At 44.0% G+C, this 16,593-nt stretch overlaps 1 protein-coding gene across 1 annotated transcript in view; it reads right to left on the bottom strand.

Annotated features, from left to right (window-relative positions):
- The window catches only part of mettl11b (methyltransferase like 11B), a 35,150-nt gene extending 18,797 nt beyond the window's left edge, over positions 1 to 16,353 (bottom strand). Inside the window, exon 1 of the mRNA XM_034179350.1 lies at positions 16,019 to 16,353. Within this exon, the coding sequence (XP_034035241.1) occupies positions 16,019 to 16,214 (196 nt within the window). The 5' untranslated portion in view covers positions 16,215 to 16,353. The remainder of the gene's footprint in view (positions 1 to 16,018) is intronic.
- Positions 16,354 to 16,593: the final 240 nt, after the last annotated feature.

Raw genomic sequence — 16,593 nt, forward strand, 5'->3', positions numbered from 1 at the left:
GATCGAACACGGTTCTGAGCCCCCTCACAAACCCATCGTATGTCAGAAGGAGCCGTGAATTCTGCTCCCAGAGCGCTGTAGCCCAAGCGCGTGCCTCACTGCGAAGCAGGTTTATGACATAAGCTACTTTACTAGCATCGGTCGCGTACATAACGGGACGCTGTGCGAAGACGAGCGAACACTGCATCAGAAAATCCGCGCACGTCTCCACACAGCCTCCGTACAGCTCTGGAGGGCTTATGTATGCTTCCGGGGAAGGAGGGAGAGGTCGTTGAACAACCAGTGGAACGTCAACGTTACGCATAGGATCTACGGGAGGGAGAGCCGCAGCGGCGCCCGGAGGGCGCGCTTCCACCTGCGCGGCGAGAGCCTCCACCCTGCGGTTCAGGAGGACGTTCTGCTCGGTCATGAAATCCAACCGAGTCGTGAAAGCGGTGAGGATTCGCTGCAACTCACCGATTACCCCTCCCGCGGACGCCTGCGTGTCCTGTTCTTCCATTGGCCGTTCAACAGCCGGTTGACGCCCCTCGGGATCCATGACGCTGGCCGAGATATCCTGTTGGGAAAGTGTAGGAACACGGACCCACAACAGGGGGCGCAAATGAACGGACAATGGAGTAAGTCAAAATAACAACGCTTTACTGTTGTGAATGTGCACAACGAATACAACCAATCACAGCAATGGACAACAGTCAATTCACAAAAGTGTCGTGTGGGCAGGCTCGAAGATAGGAGACGCCTCTCCAAGGTAAGACCGGAACCACACGGCTTCCTCCGCCACAGGACCCCGGGAATACTGGAGCCGCCAAGTCCCGAACTCCCAGGTGGCCACTGCCTCCGCGTGTCGGACCTGGTACTGCTGGCGAGGAGCAAAGAACAGTTAGATGGGGGCGCGTATGCACCCAGGACTCCGAACAGCAGGAAAGGTACCTCCACCTCTCGTTGGAACAGTAATCCAAAAAAACTAGCTCAATCCAAAAGATTCACTCTATTTGCTTTGATACGTTACCTCTCTGGTAGAAACGATATCTCGGCAAATGAGGTGGAGATGCCGTCCTGCTGATATACCTCCGTAGTGATTGGGATCAGCTGTCTCCGGTGATGGGTGACAGCTGTCATCCTGGCTGCTCCTGTAAGGCGGCAGCGCCCTCCGGTGCCTGGAGCCCGCACTCCAGGCAGGGCGCCCTCTAGTGGTGGTGGGCCAGCAGTACCTCCTCTTCAGCGGCCCACACAACACAAAGACCAGATCTCGTTTTTACTGCAACAGATCTGGATCATGATCTTGATCTGCGTGAAATTTGTCTGACAGTGGATGTGTATGATTGACAGCTTTCATCAAGATCAGTCTATGAGCTTTTTGTTAACTGATATTTTATTTTAAAGCCTCAGCTGCTTCTTTAACAAGACATCAATTAATTATTTAATTAATTATTTAATTTATTACATCCAGATCTGGATCCACACCAAAAAATCTATTTTGGTTCTTCTTGGTGAATTCATGTCTTGGAAGCTGGTATCTGAGTAAATTCTGAAGCTTCATAATAATTAACAAATTCATTAATAAGAGTTAATAATTGGTGTAATTTGGGTGGATCGTGAAATAAGTAGAGGTGGAACGGCATGTGTCATGGTACGGACATGAAGGTTCTGTGCAGGCAGTTGTATGGAGAATACGTGGTGTATAAAATGGAATGCGGAACCAAATTTCATGAACCGGAGTCGTCATGCTCACTGACACGACTGTAGTGAGAGGAAACTATATAAGACCCATAGGAGCTGGAGAGGAGCCACCAGCATCTTTTAAATCAGTGGTAGGTTTAAAAGCTTTGGGGACTGCTAGGAAAGGCTCCAGTCACCCCCCCCCCCCCCCCCCACCAACTCTTAATTGGAATAAACGGTTGAAGATGAGTGAGTGAGTGGGAAAGCTTTGGGTCCACAGATCAATAAACACAAGGTTTGAATTGGATACAGCTTTTTTAAACCACAGATCTGATAAATTTTAGATCAGACAAAAAAGTAAAATACTACTATACTGCTATAACACCACTATACTACGATACTATACTTAATATGCAATGAAATCAAAGAACTGTGGTCCTGAATGGAAAAAAAAAAACTGAAACCAAGGTGTCCAATGTTGTTACTGCATTAAATTACAACATGAACAATATCAGTGAATAAAAATGTAACCCAAAAAGGAGCAAAGCTGATCTAAGTTCATAACTTCACATTTTTCTTAAAAAAAAAACAACAAAACAAGAGACAAGGATGTCTGTGCTGTCCAGTGAGAGAGGGTAATGATAATTCACCCTCTAATCCCAGTTCATTCAGGTCAGTGTTCCTGCAAAACAGATGCTGGTAAAAATGCTCATTATTTTCTTGAGTTGTGGCCTTTTGGCAATCTCAGCTGTGCACGCACTTCGAGCACAAAGCTCAGTTCAGAGGGTTCATGGCTGAGGAAGGAAGAGATGATGGACACTTTGTCCTCAACTCCGTTAATTTTTTGAGAGTTTATGTCAGTTTTTTGGATTTACAAGTACACTGAGTGCCCAGGAAGCTGAACATGAGGTTGTTTTTAACAGGTTGAGTTCACGACCACATGACATGCATGCGCAGCTGCTTTATCCTCCACTCGGACTGTGATTTTTTTCCATGAATGCATTGAAATTACTGTAGTTGTCTATTTAAAAATAAGTCACTGTGACATGAAATCCCACACGAAATGAAAACAAGAGCTAATTCATTGATTGAAAACCTCTTGTTGCATATTGTTGGATTCTTGTTATTTTTCACATTTCTAAAAAGACCACCTGGAACACTAACGCACACTTTCACACAGCTTTCAGAGCTAATATAGAAACACTGAATCAAACCGTCATGATGGAAGACCACATGATGAAGCGTCAACGTTTCCTTCTTACTCTTGCCTTCAAAGTGACCTTTGACCTTTGAGAAACAGATCAGGATCACTTCTGAATAGATGATCTCTGATGATCACAGAGTTTCTAAATTTAAATCTCTCCATCCAGTTTGTGTGACAGCTTTTTGCTTTTCTTTTGGATTGGACAACTTCCACACTAGCCAATCAGACGGCTGCTGATCTCTGTCCCTGGATATCTTACATTTACTGAGACATAAAACAAAGAAGAGACGTTTCTTTAAAGGTCTTCACTGCTGGGATGGTTGTTGGTAAACAATGTGACATGCTGGTTTTTGGGTGTCACTGACATGAGTTAGTGCTCGCGTTCTGGACGTGCCACGCCTTTAAAGGGCGTCGTATCATGTTAGCGGTAACAAAGTAAGATGTCGTTGAGCCCAAATGAGCAATGGGTCAGGATATCTGGTTTCTGCAGCTTGTGACTTCATGATGGACAAGTGCACATCCTGGACTGGATTAAATCACACAATGACCTTTCACCTTTCATAATGAGCTGTCAGGATTTAAGACATTAAATAACACTGAGGCTTTCTGTCTGTATTGTCAGATAAACTACTAACGAACACTTAATGAGTGCAACCTGAACCTGAGGGTTTACAGAATTACTCCTGAAGACTGTAAATCTCACACCAGCAGATTTGGAAAATGTGTCATTGTTAACCAACATGCACACATGCAAATAATTTACAAAATGCTCTGGATGATTCTTTTCAAATTTTCACAGTGATTTATTCACAAGCAGGGGTGGTGGCCAAGTGGTTAATGCGCTTGGTTTCAGTTCAGAAGGCTCCGGGTTCAAATCCCACCCCTACCACATTTCTCCATGTAATGTGGAGTTGCGTCAGGAAGGGCATCCAGCGTAAAACTTGTGCCAATTCAAACATGCAGATCCACCTTGGATTTGCTGTGGCGACCCCGAGTGCAAACAAGGGAGCAGCCGAAGGGACTTACTTTTACAGTGATTTATTCACAGTCTGCAAACTTCACAACTTGATACTGTTCATCTGCTGCACATTTGCATAACTCTACATAAACAACAAACATTCTGAGTTGATGCAGGAAAGCTGGTGTCAACAATATGTGCATGTGAACGCAAATCCAACAGGAAGCACAGCAGATTGTCATTAACGGCGCCCAGCAGTAATACGTCAGTCAGTAATCTGACCACATGCTTTCATTTTTAGTTATTTTATATATAAAAAATCTTCATGGATAGCTACCTTCTCGTTGTGCACCTGTTTTAAACAGAAAGTTGTCTCAGGGGCCGAGTAGGGACGGTAGATTCCCTGGGCAGAGCCACAGGCAGATGGATAGTCGAAAATATTTTCTTTTGGTGGTGGTGGTGGAGGGGGGGGCAACTTCCGTGCAGTCGTCGGTGCAAGATGACTGATGACTTTTGGTGGGAGAAAAACCTGCAGTTGAAGTGGCAACTAGTTATCTTGCTGTGACTTGTGACTCTATACTAATTAAGGAGACTGAGTCAGGGGCACTCATGTTGTCCAAGTGTTTGTCACCATAATCCACTGATGTACAGATGCCTCCACATCACAACATCACAGCCACTGTGCTGGAGCCAACACTAGTCACTGTGACAGATTGAGTAAACTGATTAGTATAATCTGTCAAGTGGGAAAAAAAAAAGCCTAATTCATCAGTCTCCAGTGGATTTCAGACTCTGATGGAATGAGTGGTCAACCACTGAATGCGAACTGTTAATGTACAGATAAAACTCATGTCTACCAGATGCCCACTGGCAAGCTAAAGAACAAGTACAGGACAAAATGACAGACAGAGAGCTTCCCCGGTAGGTGCACATTTGTTTGGCATCTGTTCAAAGTTTTGAGCATGTACAAAACTTTCTGACGGAGATGTTGGACATCAGCTGACAAGGAACGCATTTAAGGAATGAGAAAAGGACTTGTACAGGACTAAAACAGGCATGAATGAATATCTGCATTTTATATCCATTACTTATACTGCCACATTGTCACAATCCATCACAGTGGAACACATCAGAACAAAAATAAAGTATGTGTGTACAAAACCTGTGTCTTGACATCCCTGCTCTACATTCAAGATCTTGACAGTACTTCGGAGGCATATCCAATGGCTGGAACATTTTCATCACAAATGTCCGAGACACATCCTTAATATTAAGTGTCAGTCACTAACTCCGGACACTGTTGTCCTCCAGAGGTCTCAATGTACGTACTGAAGCCATGATCAACCTCACCCAGATACAATGGGATGGACATGTTGTCAGAATGGAGGACAGAAGGCTCTGGAAACAACTTTACTATGCAGAGCTATAGACTGAGCATATGCAAGACAAGACTAGGAAAAGGTTTAAAGGTAATCTAGAGGAGTACTTGCATGTACAAGACTGGGAGAAACAGGCACTTATCGTGCAAAATGGAGACAGTCCATTACGGAAGGATGTAGTATGTGTGAGGATGAGCACAACAGGCATACCCAGATCAAGTGATATGCCTGCTCTTTGTCTTCCTAAGTAACTGTTTGTTTGGCACAAAGTTATTCTAGTGGTACCCAAGGCTCCTCCAAAGAGACCTTGTACCAAAGACATCCAGTCTTAGGTCACTGGTTAGAGTCCGAGTCTGACAACTACACAGTAAGACAGGTAGAAGCAGGACCATAAAGACTTGGACTTTCATTCTCCTGCAAAGACATCAACATCACCAAACACCTCTGACCTTTGACTCTGTGACTCCATAAGATCTTCCCAGTTAAAGGTGAAGAACTCAGATACATGAATGCCACTACTAAGACAAGTGAATGTCTCAACATCTTCAACACTTTGGTCACATAAAGACATACTTCTGATGACTGAATCCAGGAAGTCACGTAAAGCCAGGGCCTAGATTCCTGGCAAGGAATCTTTGGACTAAGAGTGTTCCAGTCTCTGAGAGCAACTCTGAGAAAAGAGTGGACAGAAACCTTTATCTTTGTGAGGAGGCGGGGTTGACATCATTGCTAGGTACAATGCAGTCTTCTAAGAGCTGTGATTGGTTGTCACTAAAAGGGAAAGAAAAACAAACAAATGCACTCCGTGCTCCTTTGTATGAATGCACAGTAAAATCAAATGATCATTTATCCTGAGTTGCATTACGAAATGTGTCATCATGAAAATAATTTAATGTCATGATGATCACTATGTAACACAATTTTTGTTATAAGTGTTATATTTCAGCTGCTTATGTCTAAAGTCTATGGAAAAATGACTACATTCAGCAGAAACTTTGATTTTATTTTTTTTAAATGTTCTAGAAAGTTCTAAAAGTTTCTTGAAATTTCTAGATAATTCTGGAAACTTCTAGAAAATTCTGGACAGTTCTAGCAGTTCAAGAATATTCTACAAGACTACCCAGTAGTAGTGAAGGAGAATCGAGAATATTCTGGAAAACAGACAAATTTCAAAATATCATTGTCCTGATCACAGAAGCAAAGTTTCTGTGGAATAACAGCTATTTTCTATTTATTTAAGGTGTAACAGGTTAAGAAAACACACTGTGTAGCCAGGAACAAAACTAAAATAACAATTTGTTACATAGTGTAATGAAACTCAGCAAAATTGAATTGTTACACAGCTTCAAAATGTTTCAACAAACCTCATTCACATGCTGATTATTATATTGATTAGCTTATTGTTATGTTTACTCTCCTTGCTGGTAATTTTACTACTTAATGTATTTGATATTAATGGTGGACTCAGACTCAGCTGACAGCAGGTCCAAAAGATTTGATTTGGCAGAACGACCAGATCAATGTATGATTAAAAAAAGGACTAGAAAGCCCAACTGGATAGAAGAGCAGTGTCTGCTGTTGGCACAGCTCATAGAGGAGAATAAAAGAAGTTTAATGTTGTAGTTAGAGGTCCAGACGGAAGTGGGCCGTTACAAGGTGCTGGACTCAAACATTGGGAGCAAGAACCAGAGCAGGTTGTGAACAAAAAGAGCTTTATTTACAACACTAAACTGAACTGGAGGAAGCCTATAGTGGTGAAAGTTGGGGAGCCGCAGAGCACACTGGGACAGACTTGGGAGTCTGAGAACGAGCTGGAGTCCTGGAGTATATGAAGCTGGAACCAGGGCCAGGTGGGACGCACAGATCCGAGGACGAGGAACTAAGAGGACAGAGGAGAACACAGGTGAGTGACTGCACTCGTAACATTGGAAGCCTTTAACCTCAAACAGTTCACTGATGGCTTAAACAGGAATATTCTCATGTCCAGGAATAAAGTTCATTGTCTAGGAAATAAGGTTCTCTGTTCAGGAATTGTTCACAGTTCATGAATTATCTTCAAAGGCCAGAGGTCAGGTGCTGCACGTTGTCATGGTCTGGCCCTTTTGGGGCCAGCTGTTATGATTCTGGACCTTTTTTTTTCCCGTGTTCTGAGCGTCTGTACCATGCCTTATTATCATTGTCATGTTCATGTCATGTTTGGTTTTGTTTAATTTATTCTTTGCCACGTATTTAGTTTTGCTTTATTGATTGCCCTTACACCGTGTTTTTTGACCTGTGCCTGTTTATTAGACCACGTCTCAGCCTCTTGCCTTTCTGCTACCTTTGCCTCGCTACTGGACCTCCTGTGTACCAAACCCCTGCCTGTTATTGAACCATCTGAATTTTATCAGTCTAGTGAGCTTGCATTTGTGTCCATCTGGTTTGTGCCACGCCTGATAGAGCCACGCCTGACAGAACAATCTGACCAAACATGGACAGCAAGCTCCTCACCTGTTGTCACAGCCTAAGACCTTGCTGCCATCAAAAACATCTTTTCTGAAATCAATTTTCTTTTTGATTCTTTCCACTCCTGCTTCACACCAGGAAAGAAGTTTGGTTATCTCGACCAAGCTTTGGACCTGGTGAAAGCAAACACTTGAAAGACTTGAAAGGTCTGGACGAGTTTTTTTTTTTTTTTTTTTGCGGCAGGAAGACTTCTGGCCTGGATTGAACAGCCTGAACAGCACCTACCTTCTAGCCCATCTCTCTCTGACAGCAACACTGAGTGGGAGGACATTGACAGTGACATGTTTTTCAGAATCCAAGACTTATATTTTGAATTTCTGGATCATCCTGATCAGTGGCACCGGCAACAAGTGTTTGAGGCTTTAGATCAAATACTACAGGCCGACCCTAATATTATGTCCGCATATCTGGATTTGATGAACATTAAATCGCTGTTTTTGAAAAATCAACTTCCTCCTTATCTTGAAGATCCAATGGACGTTTTGTTTGAATCTGATTTTCATGAGTTCTGCTCAGCCCTGCCTCTTCACATCCCCCTCTCTGACGCCGCAATTACACTTCCTGACTCAACCGCATCAGAACCTCAGCTGTTGCCAGCATCCCCACAATCCACGCCCAGGTTGCTGCCTACTCCAGCACCACGGCGCACGTCCATACAGGGGCCGACCGAGCCACGTCAGCCGGAAAGATAGATGCCTCGACTGGAATCTACACCAAAGCTCTCCACGACTCGTCCGGCCCCGGTGCTGGCACCAAGGAGGATGTGCACACATCAGCTGCAGTTCTCGGCTCCCGCTGTCACCTCGGCTTTCTTGACTGAAGCGCAATCATTGCCCATCTTCTCGGGAGTGAATACATCAGCTGTATCACTCACCGGGCCATCGGGAAAACCCACGTCATCTCCGTGCTCAGTGACTCCTGCCAGGACCACCACAGCAAACCCACCTGAAGACAAAGCGGAGCCATCCACGATGCACGAGGAATCTGCAGTGGCGTTCACGCAACTTGCTGCTACAGCCATGAATTCCGCTGCGCGCACGCCACATGGCATAGAATGACTCATCTTGCCTAAGCTGTCTGTCAGTTCTTATGAAGGATCCGCTCAGATTGAACCCTCAGCAGGACCACTAATGAAACTCTCGACTCCTCGGCTCATCACCGAATCCACGCCCCAGGAATCACCCTGGTCCACAGAACCAGTGAGCGATTCCACCCTGCAGCGCTCTACCACAGGCACGCCACTGGAGATATCCAGAACACTTGTAATTCCTGAAATTTTAGCACCACCAAAGTCTCTTGAGCCATCAGAAGGACTTTTTGACATTGTCTCAGCTACGAGTATGGAATCAGTCACAACGCATCCTCCTCTGACGTCATCACAAGTGTCCGGGGAGGCACCAGTGCCACGCACTGCTGAAAAAGAATCACTCAAATCTGCTTCATCAGTCTCTGCACTTTCCACCAGTGTAACCATGCAGTTTCCGAAGGAGGACTCATACATGCCACTGGCCGGATGTTTTTTGTGCTTTTTTGCTTTGAAATGTGTCTTAATGTGATTCTCCACCTGCTGTGTCTGCCAGCAAAGCATGTTAGTCTCACCAGTCAGTTCTTTTCCAGGTTGTCTCAGGGCAATGTCTCTAGGGGATTAACAATGTCTTATTTTATTTTGTTTTGCAGTTTTTCTTTATTTCTTTGGGACGGGCATCATTCACATTTTTATTTGAAGCTGATCTGCTACTCACGTTTTGGTTGTGGTTACTTTTTACCCTGGGTCTTTCCAACATCCCAAATTTGTGGCTATGCTCTGGGTATGTTTCTATAGGTTTTTCATTTTATGCAAGTTTTGGTTGACCTGTTTTTTCTCCCCAGTCATTCTTTTGTTGGTTTGCTCCTTTTTGGCAACCCTCTTAAACCTTTCCATTGGATGCTTTATTTTTGCCAGTCTGTTGTCACACAGTTCGGCTCCCCTGATGATAAGGTGCTGAAATTGTTGTGTTCTCTAGACCCATTTAGCTGTCCATGGGGTTGGTTTCTTTCTTTTTTTTGGTCTCAACCTGCAGCCATTTTTTTTCCTCAGCCTGTTTCACCATTGTTTTTTTCCTGTTCTTTGGTCAGTTATTTTGTAGTAACTTTGCGGAGCTGGTCCTTCTTTTGAGTCTTACATCCTGGAGATTCGGGGATTTCTTGGGTGAGATTTTCTGTGCTTTTAGTCAGCTCCTGTTTCTCTCAGTTATGTTTGTGGATTGGTTATTTTTCTTTGGCTGTTTTTTTTTTTTCTCGTGTTTATGTTATACCCACGTTCCTTTCGGGACAGGATTTTTCTCTTCCTCAGTACTACTGTTAAGTCTCTCTTTTCTTGGTGTCCTACACAGTTCCATAGGTTTGGTGCCCTGAGAAATGTTGGCTTTTTAAGTGATTGGTCCCCCATATCTGACTCGGGTTCACCACTTGTGCTTGCCTCCTGTTCCGGTGAGTCTCCAGGTAGGCCACATGACTCTACCTTAGTTCTGGTTGGCCACCGGGTCCAGCCTCCCAACTCACCAGGGGAGGTTGGGGGGTCTTCCTATCATTCCACCGGTCCTACAGTTTTTTTCTGCCGGGTCTAGTGGGCATTCGGCCTTCCCTTTATTCCATAGCCTCCCTTGTGGTCTCCCCCCAGCCATTTTGGGGGGTTGCCTGCCTGTTCACTTGTTCCCCATGTGGGTTTTGGTTGCCCTCCTGCATGCAGTCCCCCTGTGTTCCCTGTTCCTTGTGTGCCCATGTTCCCTGTCCTTTATGCCCTCCGGCCGTTCCCCCATCCCCCCACCCATTGTTGGCTGGTGTCTCTGGTTTTCTGGGGACCGCCAAGGGTGGTCCACTGGGGCGGGGGTACTGTCATGGTCTGGCCCTTTTGGGGCCAGCTGTTATGATTCTGGACCTTTTTCTGTGTTCTGAGCATCTGTACCATGTCTTATTATCATTGTCATGTTCATGTCATGTTTGGATTTGTTTCATTTATTCTCTGTGTATCTTCTCTTTGCCACATATTTAGTTTTGCTTTATTGATTATTATTTGCTTTCACTCTTGGTCCCTTACTTGCTTTAGTCATAGTTTCTGTTTATTTGTTTCTGTTTATCACATTTATTATATTGTGCTTTAGTCACAGGGTTTTGTTACTATTTATCTTCAGTGTTTCTTATCTGATTATGTTCCATTTGTTATTTATTGCACTTTCTGTTTATCAGTTATCTTGTTTCATTAATTGCATTATTCTGTAGTTACCTGATTTGTTTATTCTGTCTTTGTCAGTAGTTTATTTTGGCTCCTCTCATTTGTGATTTAAGTTATGCTTTAATGTTGGGTTTTGTTTTCAGTTCTCATGTTCATGCTCTGTTCCTGATACTGGTTATAGTTGCATTTTATTCTGTCCATGCTTTCTGTTTTTGCCTCATCTTTGTTGATTGCCCCTGCACCAGCTCTTGTTTCTTTGTCTGTCACTGACTCTTTTTGCTCTGTGTTTTCATCCTCTTCCACTCTTGCACCTGCTCACGTGTCTTTGTCTCTTTCATCACTCCACTCTGTTTTCCTGTCTTCACTATCTTGCCCCATGCATATCTTTGTTCACTAGTCACGCCCCCTTCCAGAACATTGATACCTGCATCTTGTTTCACTAAATACACCATCAGTTATTTAAGTCCTCACAGTCTCACAGCTCATTGCCAGATCATTGTCTTTGTACACTTTCCACCCTGTTCCTTGCTTTGTTTTTGCCTGCATGTATTTTGACTCTGCCTCGTTCTTTGACCTTGACTTTGCCTCGCCTCTGATTGCCCTTACACCGTGTTTTTTGACCTGTGCCTGTTTATTGGACCATGTCTCAGCCTCTTGCCTTTCTGCTACCTTTGTCTCACTGCTGGACCTCCTGTGTACCAAACCCATGCCTGTTATTAAACCATCTGAACTTTATCAGTCTAGTGAGCTTGCATTTGTGTCCATCTGGTTTGTGCCATGCCTGATAGAGCCACGCCTGATATGCGTCTTGTGATGCAGTTCCAATTAAGCAGGACTTGACTTTAGAAATGACTCGACAAGTTCTTAGCTGTTCTGCATCAGAGCTCACACAGTTCTTGGAATTAGTTCTTGGAAACAGTTCTTAGTCATGCACAGTCACAAACAGGAGCAGCGTGAGAACGGGATCTCACAGACATGCAAGAACTTAACTGAATGTGGGCAGAGCTGTGCGCTTTAGAGGCAGAGAGCAGATGAGTTCCAAAGTGACATCGTGCAGAGAGCAGGGTGGGAGCCACGCAGGAAAGTGTCTGTAAACACAAAAGGATCAATGAGCTCTAATACGGGAACTAGAGATGGCCAGGTTACCTGGAGATGAGCTACGAGAAGCTCATATGTCGGAGTGTATGGAAGCGACAGGAATGACGACTTGTAGAATCTGGCATGTCAAGGACATGGATTATTCATGGAAGACTCACGGAAGAGCCCAATCTGGCCGGTCTGGGTCACGGAGCCAAGGACGACTCTCGCGGGTCAGAATCAACGAGATTCTGGCAAAGACTGAGCTCAGAGCCGGGGTTTAAGTAGCCGGCTCATAATCAGGGTCTCATGAAATTCAGGTGAGAGGAGATGATGAGCTGTGATGAGGTGCAGGTGTTCTTCGGCTCTGCAGTGCAACACCTGGAGGGAAAACAGACAAACTATACACAAGGGTAAAAAGGGGCAAAGGACCAAGGCAGACCATGACATTTAAGTGGGAAACTGGGTCCTGGGATCACAGCACAAGGGAAGCGGCAGACTTGGGAATGCATTGCCCAACAAATCAATGTGTTGTTCTTCCTCCTTCTGAGTGTGAGAAACGCTGGTACGTGCTACAATCCAAAGTGAGAGGAGAGATTGCAGCACACAAGCCAAGTTCTTCTCAAACAGGTGTGTGTTGTAGGCTGCCATTTAGGCTCTGGCTGCTGACATCACTTACTTTGAGCTTAATAATTGTATGAATGTTATGCAATGTACATTTTTCCTGTAGCCAGGTCTCTCAATGTTGTGATGACCTTCATCTCAGGCGTTATTATGTTACTACGCTGGGTGGGAAAAAGTTCATTCCTGATGAGGTCAGCCACAAACATCATCCCTGCACCATCAAGCCGGTAGCGTGTTACTTACTCACTGTCATACTGTCGGGGAACATCTCTCCTTCCTCTCTGTCTTTCTACCGTCTTGTCTGTTTAAGACTCTTAAATGTCCTCCTTCCTCCTCTTAACAGTTGTCCACCTTCGGAGCTCTCATAAGGCCTAAGGTGCTTTGTGAATAACTTTTATCTTGCCAAGAGAAAATTTGAAGAAATGTCTTAGAATTCAAGGAATTCGAAGATTTTTCTTAGAATGGTGTCACTAAGAGCTACTTTTAGCCTTAGGATGCTTTGTGGATATGGGCCCTGGATCTTAGCCTTGATTTAGAACACTGTGATTCCATGTTCAGCTTCTCAAGTGCTGCAATCAGAGTATCCATTGATTCTGCTACAACAAAGTCACTACAAAGTCAAGCTCAGGTAACCTTTCCTCGTCGGTGTCGCACACCGAACAGTCCGCCCTGCCTCCACTGTGCATGTGTCATTTGGGACCACAGCAGCTCATCTGAGAGACACTCTCTTCACCCAAAGTGATCAAATTGATTAATGGGATTATTAACCATCAGATGACAAAGTAAAACCTCTTAAATTATTCTAAAGTCAGTTCTAAGCAGAAACTAAGCCGTTTTAAGCAGAAACGAGGTGATAATCTGTGACATTTTGAAATGACAGATGCACAGTGAATGCATCAGCTAGCAGCTTGTGTAGCTGCAGCCCTCTGATTGCTTCCTCCGACTTTTCTGATGAAATAAATGTCAGTGTTCCATGATGGCAGACACACATCCAAAATGTCCTTGGAACTATGTGATCTTAACCTAACTTCCTTTTATAGCTGTCTAATTGATAAAACCAAAGTATTTGCATCTATTTGGAACAGAATGGGAACGGCATGATAGAACAGTCTGATTTTTTGCTTGGCACGTCAACATACACCATGAAATTTTTACATACCACCTTGAACGCAACATCAGCACAACATCCACTTATACCTGCCTACTTCACTACTTCACATAGCTACTGATTCACAACAGGCTAAGGACCACCCACATGGCGACTGACCTTGATTCAGGAATAAAAGTTAGCGCAGGGAGAAATTGTGGCTCTTTGTTCAAATGGTGCATGTTGTTTGTTTGAAGACCCCAGCGCAGCTCGATGACTTTGTAATCAGTGTAGGCACCTTTCAATACAACATCTAAACTTTGAAGTCCATTTCCTGTCCAATTCTTTTTGAGCTCACTTACCACATAATAGAGCCCTAACAATAATGCTGAATTTATGTGGAAATTATTGTTGTACAAAGGCTTCAGATATCTGTCACTGACTGGAGGCAGCTTTAAGCAGAAACGAGGCGATAATCCATAAACCGCGGCTAATGAAGCATGCGCAGCGAAGGCAGGGCGGACCAATTTTTAGGGGAGACCGTTCGGTCTGCGACACTGGCAAAAGCACTCAAGTCACTGTTTTTCCCACAACATGACCCAGCATACAGTCCATGTGTAAAAGGGTTAATATATATTTGATTCCTCTAGTCATTACTTTTCATTTGCATTTATGAATTGTGGGTGAAACAGAACCCTACCTTGGTGGTTGGTTGTGGTAAGTGCAGTGGGCACATGGACCACTTTACCACTTTATGGAAGACTGGCATGAGGTGGGTGCACTGGTATCAGCACTGTGGTAAAATATTGTGTATTATAATCCATCCAGGGTTTTCATGTATCCCACAATCCCTTGCGCACCAGAGAGTCGCTGCAGTCAAAACAACATAGAGAATCAACATGATGACAATTGTAAATTAATATTATACTACAAAAATGTATTTTTTATGCTTTTCGTCACGTTAATAAGAGACTGCTGCATGATACCCTGAAAACTTGCTAAAACAGTTATAATGAATAATCCGTCTCTGCTACGTTTAATCTGCTTGGAATTTAATAAACACAAACCAAATTTCAGACATCTTATATATATTAGTCTGGAACAAAGAGCACAAACAGTGTTGTAAAGAACAATAATCAAGATGTTAAAGAGCAAACTTCACTTTCATCCAGAACGACATGATCAGGAAGCAATTGTAGCTCACAGCAGCTCACATTGAAAATAACAGAGAGACAGACTGTGATTCTCACATGTTTACATAAAACACACGCAATAACAACGTCTATAAACCCAGAGAATATATTCACGAGAGTTTTAGGCACAATATAAAAATAGTTTTATGTTGCGATGTTAATGGTGTTGTCTGTGTGCAGCGGTTAAAGTGCAGCGTGATCAGAGCATCTCAGTGCAGTTCTCAATGTTACTGAGATCTCGCAGCGCGGCGACCTCTCCGAGGTTTTGCGGGATTTGAAAGCTGAAAAGGGTGGATTGTCCATTATATGATGACTGGCTAACTGTAGTATGCACTTGTGGCAATCAGGATGCTAATGAGTTGCATATTGTACCTTTTATGAACTTAATAACACATTTGGAAACACCCGCTAGCTTGATGCTAATGTAAAACGCTATTCCTTGTAAGGTGCGGATGAGTACCTGCTGTGATGAGCCCATGATTTGTGACCAGTACATGTTCTGTTCCACACAGATTAAACAGCAATAATTCATTCCATTTTCTGGTTATGATTCAAACACAACGCAAAGACACACTATATGAAGAAGGGAAAGACGAACCGAACAGAGTTACATTTGAACTGAGCTGGACTAGTACACGGCCAAGTTCAGCACGGTTACACAAGGAGACACTGAACAGTGTCAGAACCAGAACACCTCCCTGAAGAACACCAGTTTTCTGCTTTTCTTTCCTTAATATTTTGCATATTGTTAACATTTCACATTCTTAAAACTTTTTCACATTAATTCTCAACAAGTCAATATTTTTCCGGTGGAATATGTCAGACTTAAAGGGAACGTTATGCAGCTTTAACAATATTCCCTGATTGTTATAGATATTAAAGTAATTTTGGTTTCAGTATCAAGATGTTGATGTTTGACTGTCGAGCACAGAAACAGAGATTTAACCTTAAACTATAAAAGTGTGTGCAGTATGCTTTTGACAGTGATCAAAAACATACCAAACCACCGAGGTGATCCTCGAGGTGATGTCTGATCTTTTATGGAGCCAAGGGTCAGCAACAGGTCGGCCTGTTGACTATGAAACCCATGTGGAGCTGGAGCTGTGTGCGGTCCTTCTTACCCAGAGGGATCTTCTCCAGCAGGTACAGGTAGCTGGCAAAGAATTCGTTCCTCAGTATGTGGTGCAGATGGAAGGACATGCTGTGACGACACATGGTGTCGTCTGTGCCTTTCCAGCGGTCCTTGAATGCCTGGTGAACCTCCTTGAACTTAAAGCTGGGTGAGGAGCTGCTCACATCTGCCACTGAAATCTCCATTTTGGTGGGTCTTGAAAGACTTCACAGATCGGTGCCCTTAATCCAGGAGGTGTTTGAGGAGCGGAACATGCAGCGTGTTGCGGTGCCCTTAGGGACACTATAACTCCAACTGCTGCTATATCTGTCCCACAGAGTGCACAACACGTCTCTGCCCGTGTTCCAGCAGTCAGCAGTGATTCTTCACACGGGGAGGTGCCCACCACATCCCGCCAGACTGACAGATCACCTGCTGGGACATCCATTTGGGGGTGTGAATCACTGGGCAGCAGAAAAAAGAGGGAGGGTCTTTTCCTGGACATGTGACTGAACTTCAGGCCACAAATACCAGCAGCACATGAATGCCGCATGTCTGACCTCGCTGTCAGACAATGTGGGTTGT

The sequence above is a fragment of the Thalassophryne amazonica genome, chromosome 10 (assembly GCF_902500255.1).
Source record: "Thalassophryne amazonica chromosome 10, fThaAma1.1, whole genome shotgun sequence".
Lineage (NCBI taxonomy): Eukaryota > Metazoa > Chordata > Actinopteri > Batrachoidiformes > Batrachoididae > Thalassophryne > Thalassophryne amazonica.